The sequence below is a fragment of the Bos indicus x Bos taurus genome, chromosome 23 (assembly GCF_003369695.1).
Source record: "Bos indicus x Bos taurus breed Angus x Brahman F1 hybrid chromosome 23, Bos_hybrid_MaternalHap_v2.0, whole genome shotgun sequence".
NCBI classification, from domain to species: Eukaryota; Metazoa; Chordata; class Mammalia; order Artiodactyla; family Bovidae; genus Bos; species Bos indicus x Bos taurus.
Window position 1 is genome coordinate 49,527,133 of NC_040098.1, and position 12,903 is coordinate 49,540,035.

General features: G+C 50.6%; 1 protein-coding gene across 3 annotated transcripts in view; it reads right to left on the reverse strand.

The window, feature by feature from the left end:
• Positions 1-267: 267 nt before the first annotated feature.
• LY86 (lymphocyte antigen 86) overlaps positions 268-12,903 on the reverse strand; it is a 44,646-nt gene continuing 32,010 nt past the window's right edge. For all 3 annotated transcript variants that reach the window (XM_027525020.1, XM_027525021.1, XM_027525019.1), the window contains 2 exons: positions 4,619-4,671; positions 268-661 (listed from right to left, as the gene is read on the reverse strand). In XM_027525020.1, the coding sequence (XP_027380821.1) occupies positions 578-661; positions 4,619-4,671 (137 nt within the window). In that variant the 3' untranslated portion in view covers positions 268-577. The remainder of the gene's footprint in view (positions 662-4,618; positions 4,672-12,903) is intronic.

The window sequence follows — 12,903 nt, forward strand, 5'->3', positions numbered from 1 at the left end:
GCCAGGACAGCCGCACTCCGGGATGAAGTTATCAAGAGGTTAGTTCAGTGGAGACTGTGATGTCTGTGTGTGAGGTTTCACCAGCTTCTGGGCCTCACGTCCAGAGTGTGGGGCTTATCCCAGCTCTGCCCTTGCAGGCGTGCCCCCACCTTCCTGCATCTCTCAGCATCACTTATGCTGTGGCAGCCCGTGGCTCTGTGTGCAGAGGAGCTCACGCTACAGCTACAGGGCTGTACCAGGATTCTTAAACAAACCACGAGGCACTCCTTGTGGGCCAGTTTCTTTATTTGATCCTGGGCTCCCAGGAGCTGGAAAGAGGTGAGCTTTGTCAGGAGAGCACTTAGGGATGAGGGACGGTCCCTCAGGACTGCTGGGTTGACCCCCAGGAGCTCCTGGGAGGCGGATACTGCGGGGCCTTCGTTGCATCCAGGGAGCGCGGGGACCTCTGGTCCTGCGGCTGACATCAGCGCTGGCACCTTCCAGGAGGCTTGCTGTGTGGTCTGCTGGTCCTCCCTCTCAGCAGGGTCTGTGGGAGGAGCGCTGTTGCCACGGGACTGCTGACCGTGCTTCGAGAGGCTCAGGAATAGAGGACGGTGGCATTGGCACAGGCCACGGTGGCATGGTCTTGGTTGTAGAGCTCCAGCAGGACCTGGTAGTCTCCCTGAGGGGCACAGGGAAGCAGCAGCTGTGAGACTGGCAAAGCCATCGGCTTGCAGTGGGCACTCAGTGAGCCCATCACATGCGGCCTCCGCTCTCGACCCTGGGGGTTAGGTCAGTGGGAGGAACCATGCCTGCCCTGCGGGCCCCCAGGCTGGCCGGGAGAGCAGAGGGCGCCCGGGATGGCTGGCTAAGCCTGAGATGCTGGTGCTCCAGATGGCGCTCCCATGGGGAGTGGACCGATGGGGTGGTGGGGCTGCTGTGTGGTTTTGAGTAGGGTGCTCAAGGCAGGTTCCCTGAGCAGGTGACCTTGGGGCCAAGATCTGAAGGAAGTGCGGGAGCTCACCATTCCCCTGGAGGCTGGGGGCCCCGCGTTTGAGGAGGCAGACGGGACTCCTGGGAGAGGCCCGCAGGAGGAGAGGGAGGAGGCAGGGGACAGCCCCAAGGGCCTGGGGGGGGCGGCACCAGCCTCCACTCTGGGGGGTGGCCTGTCCCGACATGGCTGTCGGCAGCATGCCTGCCGACACTGGAAGGAGATGGGGGGAGATGCGGAGGAAGTGGTGGACCAGGTAGGAGGCGCTGCAAGAGCCAGGTGAGAGGTGGGGACGGTTCGGAGCAGCTGGGGGAGACGGGGGAGAGGTGGGCATTCTGGCTGGATTTGCAAAGAAGAGCCAAGATGGTTTGCTGAGGAGACCCACGTGGGTGGGGAAGAGAGGGGTGAAGGCTGACCCCAAGGATCCTGGCCTGAGCAACAGGAAAGATGGAGTGCTGTGTGTGGAGACGGAGGAGGCAGTTGGGGGGCAAAACTCAACGGCACGGAACCTGAACGCGCCACTAGAGAACGTGTTCCTGCCTTTCGGGGTCCTTTCTGGCCATGGCCAGCCACAGAGGAGCCCCTCTGCCTGCGGTCAGGGAAGGCCGCCCAGGCTGTGTGTGGCGCAGCAGAGAGGCCCTGGGCAGGAGCCACATCTGCAGTGCTCGTGGCCGAAGCCCTACCCACCCCACAGCCCGTGGCTGCAGACACTCTGTCCCGAGGAGAAAGGCTCTGCATGGTGGAGGGTGGAAGAAGCTCCTGGGACTCTTGGCCCATCTCTAAGGAGCCAGTCACCCAAGGGAAAGTGTGTGTTAGTTGCTCAGTTGTGCCCAACTCTTTGCAATCCGATGGACTAAAGCCTACCAGGCTCCTCTGTCCATGGGGATTCTCCAGGCAAAAATTCTGGAGTGGGCTGCCTTTCTCTTCTCCAGGGAATCTTCCCAACCCAGGCATCAAATCCAGGTCTCCTGCACTGCAGGCAGATTCTTTACCATCTGAGCCACCAGGGAAGCCCCCATCCAAGAAAGGGAGGGTGTTTAATCTGTGTCAGCTGGAGGGCAGGGCCAGATCAGACCACCGGATGGATGGTGCATGACTGGTCTCGGGCTAGGAAAGAAGAACTTTCTAGCAATTAGCAGAGGCCCAGGAGCGAGCGGGTTCCCCAGCACTGATGGGGTCTTGGGTGTGAAGGCTGCTGAAGGTGACCTTAGGCACCCTTCACCTTAAAGACTCTATGACGGTCTAGGCTCCCTAGGCCTGCTCAAATAGCAGCAGCTATGACTTCAGAAGCAGTGTTGGGGTGTCAGTCACAGTGTAAAAGTCAGAGAATTAGGTCTGGATAAAGACCAGCTCACACGTGCACCCGAGTGGGCTTCTTCCTCTCTATCATCATCGTCATCCCCATCATCTACTTTTCACTGTTCCTGTGCCTTTAAGAACACGCCACACGAAATTACTGTAACCCAACTGAGTCTTTCATCCATGCTTTAGAAGCCTAACAAAAGATGCAGTATTTGAAGGAAGGGGTTCGGGATTCTGAATCACAAGATATATTAATACAGACTCTGCTCTAAGGGGTGAAAGTGTTCAGGCAGCTGTGCCCATCTGCGGGCAGGAAGAAGGGACGAGGCACAGACCAGGGGCCTTTCCGCGGTTTGGATTCGCCAGGTAGGAGGCTGTAGTTGCACCCTTGGCACTTAGAGGGTTCAGGCTGTACCTCCAAGTTGGCAGCCAAGCTGGAAGTTCATAGAGTCTCTAAGTCAGAAAGCAGCCGCCATAGACAGATGCCCGCTGCAGGCGGGACTTCAGTGGGGCCAAGGACTGGTTGTGATAAAAAGAAAATAATACCAACACACTGAAGACTGGCAGCCGAGTGGGCAGTTTTCAGCCGAGCAGGGATGGAATTAGCACAGAGCCCACCTCTGGGGGGTTTGGTGGGAGAAGGGGGCACCTGGGCAAGGTCTTCTAAAACCAAAAGTCTGCACACCATTTCTGTTCCACGTTAGGAAGCAGCGTCTCTGCGGCCTGCAGGCTGGCGGCCAGCCAGGGGCGCCTGGGAGGCCGGGCTGGTCTCGGGCCAGCAGGGGAGCCCAGGTTGGGATTAAGGCCTCCAGCTGCCTGTGCGGCTCACATGATGGCTCACATGTGGTTCTGGTTCTGTCCCCTGCAGGCCTGCCTCGGGGGTCAGGACTGGCCAGGTTCCTGCTCCACAGGCCCAGAAAGTCTTGAAGAGGTAGGAGGACGGCACAGAGGGCTTCTGTGGATGCTTGAACAGGCAGGAGGGGGCAGGCAACCTGACCACTGTCTTAGCCTCACACTGGGCAACATCTCAAGGACCATCGTCAGTGCGCCACGGATGCAGGTAATGCAAGTGGGCCACGGATGCAGGTGATGCGTTCACCCACGTATCCTACGTGGATGCAATAAACCTCGGTACATCTGGGCTTCATTTCTTTCAAAGTGATCCTATGACTTTTAAGTTCTTTCTCTCTATTTCATTCCAGTTGCTAAGAGTAACTGCTTTTTTTTTTTTTAAGTTAGTAATGCAAAACAAAAGTTAATTGCTTGCAAATTTCAAGTTGATGGATTGGGGGTGCATGGGAAGGATCCACAGAAAAAAATGGAGAAAGAAAAAGAATTCAAATAGCAAAGATTTAAAGCAAAAACGTTGTGGGAGAAATTTGGTCTCACATCCTAGAAGGGAAGAGAGTTTGTACAACTTGCGTGTTACCCTGAAAGGCCTGAGGAGAAGACTCTGGAAAGCTGGACCTGCCCCAGCTGCCAAAGCATCGCTGGAGAAAGACCGAGGTGGTCTGGAGACTTGGCGGCTTGAAGAGGGGGAGTGCAGAGGCTGGGACAGAAAGGGAACATGTCCTGGGGGATGAAACGAGTTCAAGAGATTCTTTATGGAGCAGGAGGTCCTCTTCTAGAGTCATACTCAGGCTTTGGAAGATGAAAAGGATGAAATTGAAAACCAAAAAATGAAACAAACCGATTACATTTCTGTGATTCTTTTGATGTTTTTCTGAAGGATGCTCTCAGGAGTAGCTATTGAGAATGGATTGCTATGTCTGAGTCGCTGGAATTCGGCTGTTTCATAAACTAATGGTATTTTAAATAAAAAGGAATTGTTGGAAAAACAGTGAAGGTGCAAGACGTGGACATTTTATTTACGGGGTGGGAGCTTGTGAGTACTGAGCAAGCGCAGTAACTGGGGAGCTTAGAGCTTTCTGGGCTGTCTCTCTTCCCTTCTCTGAACGGCCAGCCCGCCTGTGGCTGCCTGCCTCGCCTCTAACAGTCTGGCCATGCGGAGGCCCCTGGACAGAGTCCTCCAGCAGGACAGGGCCCCAGAGCCCCTCTCTAGGGGCACTGTCTCCACAAGGGGTGCCCCAGGATCCCGCCGGACAAAAATGTTAAACACCAAAACGCCAAAACCCATGCGTCAAGCTTTAATTAGCAAGTGCCCACAATGAAGTAACAGCTTCACCCAGAAAGGGTCTTCTCAGTGAAAGCCGGTGCAAAAACTTGAAGGTTTTAGTTTAATTCCCTCTCCTCCTCTGCTGTCTCTTCCCTGCCCACCTCCTTCTTTAAGAAACTGCTCGATACAATAATTAAGGAACAAAATAAAACAGCAAACCAAACCCTTACCTCGGGAATTTCAAATCCAGGATTATTGATAGGGCCGGCATAATAAATCTGCTCTGGAAAGACAGACAAAGCGCACATCACGTCATTCAAGTGTTGAAACAGAATTGACTTTACTATTGTCTCTGCTTACTGTGCCCTGGGGATCCAGTGATGGAAGCAAAGGGTCTCTGACTGTGGTACATAAATCCCTAAGTGGGACAGAATCCAGGCCGTAGCAAGTAGCAGGAGACACGCAGGTCACGAGAGAGCCAGGCAGGATGAGGGTTCAGAGGGTAGGCTGGCCCTGGGATGCTCAGGGTTAAATCCTAAGACAACTTCCCGTGACTGATCGACCTTGGACAGTTACGATCACTTTGGGCTCAGCGCCCTCGTTTTTAAGACGGGTATAGTAAGGACAACAACAGAGTTGCGAGGAATGAAGAGAGCTAATCCGTATAAAGCCCTGATAATGATGTTTGGGAAGATTTGCTAAATTTACAAACAGAGATGCTGTGTTTGAGACGATGGTTGGTGTGGGACGTTTGAATGACAAGATCTCCCCGAGGCTTCTCGCTGATTCTGTGACTTCTCGGTAGCCTTTCAAGACAATCCCTTTGCTGCTGACGGCAGGAGTAGGTTTCTGCTGCCTGCAGCTCAAGAACCATGGCTGCTGGGACCATGAACCACTTGAAGTCCCTCAGGGAACGGGACCCAGCTGACAGAGGAGCAGAGTCCCAGCACACCAGTGAGCGCGCCCCTTCCCGTCAGGTGCGGCTGGATTCTGCTTGGATTCCCCTGGACGCATTTTATACCCACTTCACGTATCTACTTGGTGTTCTAAGGTGACACAGTGCAAACGGCTGGATCCTGGAGGCAGGACCCAGCTCTCCTCCTCACTAAGTGTTGGTGGACGAGTTGCTAACTATCCCGTGACGCAGCGCCTGCACTTGCAATGCAGAAGTAGGAAGGCCTCTTCTGCAGGGCGCGGAGGGGACTAGGAGCTCGTGTGCGAGCTCGCGGAGCACGGGGCCCTGGGAAGGGGGAGCCAGCAGGTCTTCCTGCACGTTTCTCACCTTACCTCCCAGTGTGAAGGAGAGGGACGCGAAGGTTCCCAGGGGGACGCAGAGAAACATGCCAAGGCTGGGTTTGGGAACCTTCTTCCTGAGCCATTGTGAACAGTTGCTAAGTTCTACTGGTGTCTTTTTTTTCTTTTTTAGCTTCCGGTTTAAAAAAAATGGACGAGTGCTGTCTTTTGAAGCATACCAAACAAATGCTATCAAGCACTTTGTTATGCTCATTTAATGCTCCAACATCTGCTGATTTGTGCTTCACTATGAGCGACCTTTGTGGGGTGAGAGATTGCCACGAACTCGGTCCTCATTTTACAGTTTCAACTGGAGCTTTTCTGTGGGCCCATGAAGTTCCTGAGAATTGCTGCAAGTAACTCGCGAAACTTTTTTTTTTTAAACCTGATGAAACAACACCTAAAATTAAATTCTTGCTCCTTCCTTTTCCAGATCATCTCGGGTTCTGAGATTCCTTTAATTAACATCCTCACACTCCAGGGCTATAAAAAGAGCCACGGTATATCTGTACCCACTTCTTTCTCTCCTTCTTTGGGAATCTTGATCAGTTTTTAATACGGAGTGGATTAAAAATTTCACCCTCCTGCTTCTGAATACTTGAAGTTGCTTCTGCCAATCGACTTTTTTTGGGGAACCCAGATATTTGTGTGATTGGCACACAGTGTATTTTTAGAGAGGAAATGGATTTTAAAATGTGGAAATAGCAGCTCCCGAAGAGTCGTGGACCAGACGGCTGCCCTTTCACTAAGAGAGTAATCTAACGTTATTTAAACTTAGACACATTCACTGTGCACTTGCAATGGGCATTTATAAAACTATGAAGTGAGCAGCCTTCTAGGGCTGAGTAGGGTCCCGCCATGCCCCCTCTCCAGGCATTCAGAGATGTGCTCGTTACCCCGGTCTTTCTGCCCTAATATCACATGGGCCTCCTCTCAATGACAAACTCCTATAAGGACTCGTTGACAATCTTAGCCTCTTTCTCTGCCAAGAATGGTTCCGACAGACACATGGGTTGTGTCCCCCACTTCTAGTCAGATAGTTTCTCCTCTGGGCAGGGAACCTGACTGGTGGGAGCGTTATGGGGTCTGGGAAGGGCAACAAGAACAGTCCAAGAAGGCAAACCTTTCTGAGCAGCGATAGGATCCCCTAACAGAGAAACTCACATCTCACCCCAGCTACACAAGTAGCTGTATCACCGGTGAAGCTCTCAGAACTTCTTGGAGGGCCTTTTCATTGGAAGCATACAGAGTTTGAGTTTTCTTCTGATGATGCACAATTACATGGCCTCTTCACAAGGTCATAGTATGCGCAGTTCAGACAAACTGTGCTGGTTCTCCATTTGGAGGCTGTACAGGCTACTAATGCCTGCCCCTCCCCCCACCAGATGTGCATGTCCTGATTTTTAGAACCTGTAGATACTTTACAAGGCAAAGGGGATTTTGAAGATGCAAAATTAGGATTTTGAGATGTCATATTAAGCATTTTGAGATGGGGAGATTATCTTGGATTGTCTGGGTGAGTCCAGTGTAACCACAAGGGTCCTCATAAGCTGGGGAAGATCAAAAGAAGAAGGGGATGTGAGGATGGAATCAGAGAGGAGGGATGTGGCTACAAGTCAAGGAAAGCGAGCAGCTTCCACAAACTAAAAACCTCAAGGAAATGGACCTTTATCCATCCTCGGAATTCTCCAGAAGGAACACAGCCCTCCTGAGTCTGGTTTCAGGCTTCTGGTGTCCAGAGTGGTAAGAGAACACCTTTGTGTGGCAGATCACTAGGCTCACAGCAGCAGTAGGGCACTGATACACTGATCTCGGGCCCAGAGAGGAGGCTGGGCGGTTGGCCTGAGAAGAGCCAAGAGTGGCGTCTTGCATATATTTGAGGTGAAGTGAAGTGAAAGTCGCTCAGCCGCGTCTGACTCTTTGCAACTCCATGGACTATACAGTCCTTGGAATTCTCCAGGCCAGAATACTGGAGTGGGTAGCCCTTCCCTTCTCCAGGGGATCTTCCCAATCCAGGGGTCGAACCCAGGCCTCCTGCACTGCAGGCGGATTCTTGGGCTCCAGCAAAGACCTCTTTGGAACCATGACACCTGCATACTCTAGGTATTCAACAAAAGAGAAAGTCCCTGGTCTAGACAGTGAAATTTCCAACACAAATTCCAACTAAACTCAGGACAGGTGGTTAAGAAAAATGCAGAGTGATGCAGAGCCTACCAGGTCAGTGATGCTTAGTGCAACATTCCACAAAGGCGTGACTATCCTGCATCGGCATCATTAGATAAAGCAGCCGCCATCCACATGTGGCCACTAAGAACTTGAAAGGTGGGTAGTGTGGCTAAGGTTTTAATTTAATTTCAATGTAAGTGATTTCAGTGGCCTCCCGAGGTGAGTGGCTATCGTATTGGACATTTGGTTTTAGGTCAGCACTATCCAATGGAAATATAATGTGAGCCACATTTGTAATTTGTATTATTTTTAAAAAGGAAAAAGAAACAAGCGAAATTAATTTAATAATACGTGCATATTAACCCAAATATTACAATTATTATAATTTCAACGAGCCTATTTGCAAAGCAGAAATAAAGACGCAGACACAGAGAACAAATGAACGGACACCAAGGAGGCGAAAGAGGGTGGGACGGTGAAGTGAGAGACCGGCGCTGACACATGCGCACTGTGGGCGTCACGTGTGAAGCAGACCGCGAATGAGACCCACATGGAGGGGAAAGAGGGTGGGACGATGAAGTGAGAGACCGGCGCTGACACATGCGCACTGTGGGCGTCACGTGTGAAGCAGACCGCGGATGAGAACCACATGCGCACTATGGGTGTTACGTGTGAAGCAGACCGCGAATGAGAACCACATGCGCACTGTGGGCGTTACGTGTGAAGCAGACCGCGAATGAGACCCACATGCGCACTGTGGGCGTTACGTGTGAAGCAGACCGCGAATGAGACCCACATGCGCACTGTGGGCGTTACGTGTGAAGCAGACCGCGAATGAGACCCACATGCGCACTGTGGGCGTTACGTGTGAAGCAGACCGCGAATGAGACCCACATGCGCACTATGGGCGTTACGTGTGAAGCAGACCGCGAATGAGACCCACATGCGCACTATGGGCGTTACGTGTGAAGCAGACCGCGAATGAGAACCACATGCGCACTATGGGCGTTACGTGTGAAGCAGACCGCGAATGAGACCCACATGCGCACTATGGGCGTTACGTGTGAAGCAGACCGCGAATGAGACCCACATGCACACTATGGGCGTTACGTGTGAAGCAGACCGCGAATGAGAACCACATGCGCACTATGGGTGTTACGTGTGAAGCAGATCGCGGATGAGAACCACATGCGCACTGTGGGCGTTACGTGTGAAGCAGACCGCGAATGAGACCCACATGCGCACTGTGGGCGTTACGTGTGAAGCAGACCGCGAATGAGACCCACATGCACACTGTGGGCGTTACGTGTGAAGCAGACCGCGAATGAGAACCACATGCGCACTATGGGCGTTACGTGTGAAGCAGATCGCGAATGAGAACCACATGCGCACTGTGGGCGTTACGTGTGAAGCAGACCGCGAATGAGACCCACATGCGCACTATGGGCGTTACGTGTGAAGCAGACCGCGAATGAGAACCACATGCGCACTATGGGTGTTACGTGTGAAGCAGACCACGAATGAGAACCACATGCACACTGTGGCTTTTACGTGTGAAGCAGACCACGAATGAGAACCACATGCACACTGTGGGTGTTACGTGTGAAGCAGATCGCGGATGAGAACCACATGGAGGGGAAAGAGGGTGGGACGATGAAGTGAGAGACCGGCGCTGACACATGCGCACTGTGGGCGTTACGTGTGAAGCAGATCGCGGATGAGAACCACATGGAGGGGAAAGAGGGTGGGACGATGAAGTGAGAGACCGGCGCTGACACATGCGCACTGTGGGCGTTACGTGTGAAGCAGATCGCGGATGAGAACCACATGGAGGGGAAAGAGGGTGGGACGATGAAGTGAGAGACCGGCGCTGACACATGCGCACTGTGGGCGTTACGTGTGAAGCAGACCGCGAATGAGACCCACATGCGCACTGTGGGCGTTACGTGTGAAGCAGACCACGAATGAGAACCACATGCACACTATGGGCGTTACGTGTGAAGCAGATCGCGAATGAGAACCACATGCGCACTACGGGTGTTACGTGTGAAGCAGATCGCGAATGAGAACCACATGCGCACTATCGGTGTTACGTGTGAAGCAGACCGCGAATGAGAACCACATGCGCACTATGGGTGTTACGTGTGAAGCAGATCGCGAATGAGACCCACATGCACACTATCGGTGTTACGTGTGAAGCAGACCGCGAATGAGAACCACATGCACACTATCGGTGTTACGTGTGAAGCAGACCGCGAATGAGAACCACATGCACACTATCGGTGTTACGTGTGAAGCAGACCGCGAATGAGAACCACATGCACACTATGGGTGTCACGTGTGAAGCAGATCGCGAATGAGACCCACATGCACACTGTGGGTGTTACGTGTGAAGCAGACCACGAATGAGAACCACATGCGCACTATGGGTGTTACGTGTGAAGCAGATCGCGGATGAGAACCACATGCGCACTATGGGTGTTACGTGTGAAGCAGACCACGAATGAGAACCACATGCGCACTATGGGTGTTACGTGTGAAGCAGATCGCGAATGAGACCCACATGCACACTATGGGCGTTACGTGTGAAGCAGATCGCGAATGAGAACCACATGCGCACTATGGGTGTTACGTGTGAAGCAGACCACGAATGAGAACCACATGCGCACTATGGGTGTTACGTGTGAAGCAGACCACGAATGAGAACCACATGCGCACTATGGGTGTTACGTGTGAAGCAGATCGCGAATGAGAACCACATGCGCACTATGGGTGTTACGTGTGAAGCAGATCACGAATGAGAACCTACTGCAGAGCACAGGGAACTCTACTCGGCATTCCCTGGTGGCTTAAACGGGAAGAGAATCCGAAAAAGAGGGGGTATATGTACGCGTGTAGCTGATTCACTTTGCTCTACAGCAGAAACTAACTCAACGTTGTGAAGTAGCTATACTTCAACAAAAACTGGGTTTTTTGGCAATGGAAAATATAATTAACACATTGCATACAAAATACAAATTTTGAATTTAATTAAAAAAAAAATCTAGGTCTCTAAAGGCAAAAGTGTTAAAGAACTTAAAGCCATTGACAATGAATATTTATCTGGCAGAGTGAGACCAGCTAACAATTAAAGGGAAAAAAACCCAATGATGCCTATAAGACAATGACATGCATATCAAAGTTAAGTTAAACTTGAAAAAACTGATCAAGCCTTTCAAAATCCTTTTTCAAAAATGGCACCCTTTAGGATCATATTGAAAGTAAAACATGCATGAATTAAAATATGCCATTAATAATTTTATCTTGAAGTTATGTGAATCATCTCTGCTTGAAAGATTTTTTTCAACAAAATTAAAAAAAAATACTATAATTTCAATAGATTACCAATATAGAAAGCATCAATGAGATTTTTAAATTCTTTTTTCAATCTATGTTTTGTACAAAGTCTTCAAAATTTGGTGCAAACTGTACTCAGAGCCCATCTCACTTGGACGGGCCCCGTTTCTGGTTACCAGGAGCCACACATGACTCATGGCTCCTGGAATGGACAGGGCCAACGATGGAGCCATGGATGGCCTAGGAGGTGAAATGATTTTCTCCAACTTCATTCTTCCTACAAGAGCTTTCTGCATTTGCCGCCCAGGTTTTCTCTGTAAGAGCTATAACTTCTGGCAGCAAGAAGGGAAGGAGGATTTAAATTTTTTTTTTTCCTTACTAATCTATTTTTGGATTTCTGTGTGTAAACACTTAATATAACTCTCAAAATACAGCTTGTGAATTGGTGGGCTAATTGCATTGCCAGAAGGAGAAGCAAAGGAGATGGTGATGGGAAGAAAGGGAAGAAACTCAGCTGATCTTCAGAAATCTGGGGCAGCCACAGGGAAGGGCAATGTGACCGAAAGTCATGAAACAGATGTCACAGGGGGTGGTCTTCCTCAGATTGGGGGTCTCAGGTGTTCGTGCACATCAGAGCTCTCAGGACGTTTGTTAAAATGCAAACACCAGCAACCCACGGGGTCCACAGGAGAGCTGCCAGTCCGCCTTCTCAAATAGCTTCCTACATGATGATTACACAGAATTGTGGGTACTGGCTTCCCTGGTGGCTCAGATGGTAAAGCATCTGCCTGTGATGCAGGAGACCTGGGTTCAATCCCTGGGTTGGGAGGATCCCGTGGAGAAGGAAATGGCAATCCCCTCCAGTATTCTTGCCTGGATAATTCCGTGGACAGAAGAGCCTTGTAGGCTACAGTCCATGGGGTCGCAAAGAGTCAGACATGACTTACTGACTTCACTTCAATTAGATTTAATAAAACTCCACAATAGGCTGAGAGTTTGTAAAGGATCCCGTATTACCTTAGAGAATTAAAAACACTTTGGCCTTTTGTTGCTGTTCAGTTGCTAAGTCGTGTCCGACTCTCTGCCAACCCATGGACTGCAGCGTGCCAGGCTTCCCTGTCCTTCACAGTCTCCCAGAGTTTACTCCAGTTCATGTTCAATGAAGTCGGTGATGCTATCCAACCATTGCATCCTCTGTCATCCCCTTTTCCTCCTGCCTTCAGTCTTTCCCAGCATCAGGGTCTTTTCCAAGGAGTCAGTTCTTCGCATCAGGTGGCCAAAGTATTGGAGCTTCAGCTTCAGCATCAGTCCTTCCAATGAATATTCAGGACTGATTTCCTTTAGGATTGACTGGTTTGATCTCTTTGCAGTTCAAGGGACTCTCAAGAGTCTTCTCTAGCACCCCAATTTGAAAGCATCAATTCTTTGATGCTCAGATTCTTTATGGTCCAACTCTCACATTCATACATAACTACTAGAAAAAACATAGCTTCGACTATCCGGACCTAGGTCCTATGTCATTATTAATCTCAATATTTTGGGATCAACAAAAAGAACTGATGGATTTCAAAGGACAACTTCAACACATTCTTGGATCATTTACAAGAGGCTTAATGTTGAGGATGGAGGGAAGTTCCCAGGGTTACAGAATTCCTGAACAGGCACTGTTCTTTCTCTTTCTTCTTTCCTTCCTTCCTTCCCTTCTTTCTTTCTGTCTTTT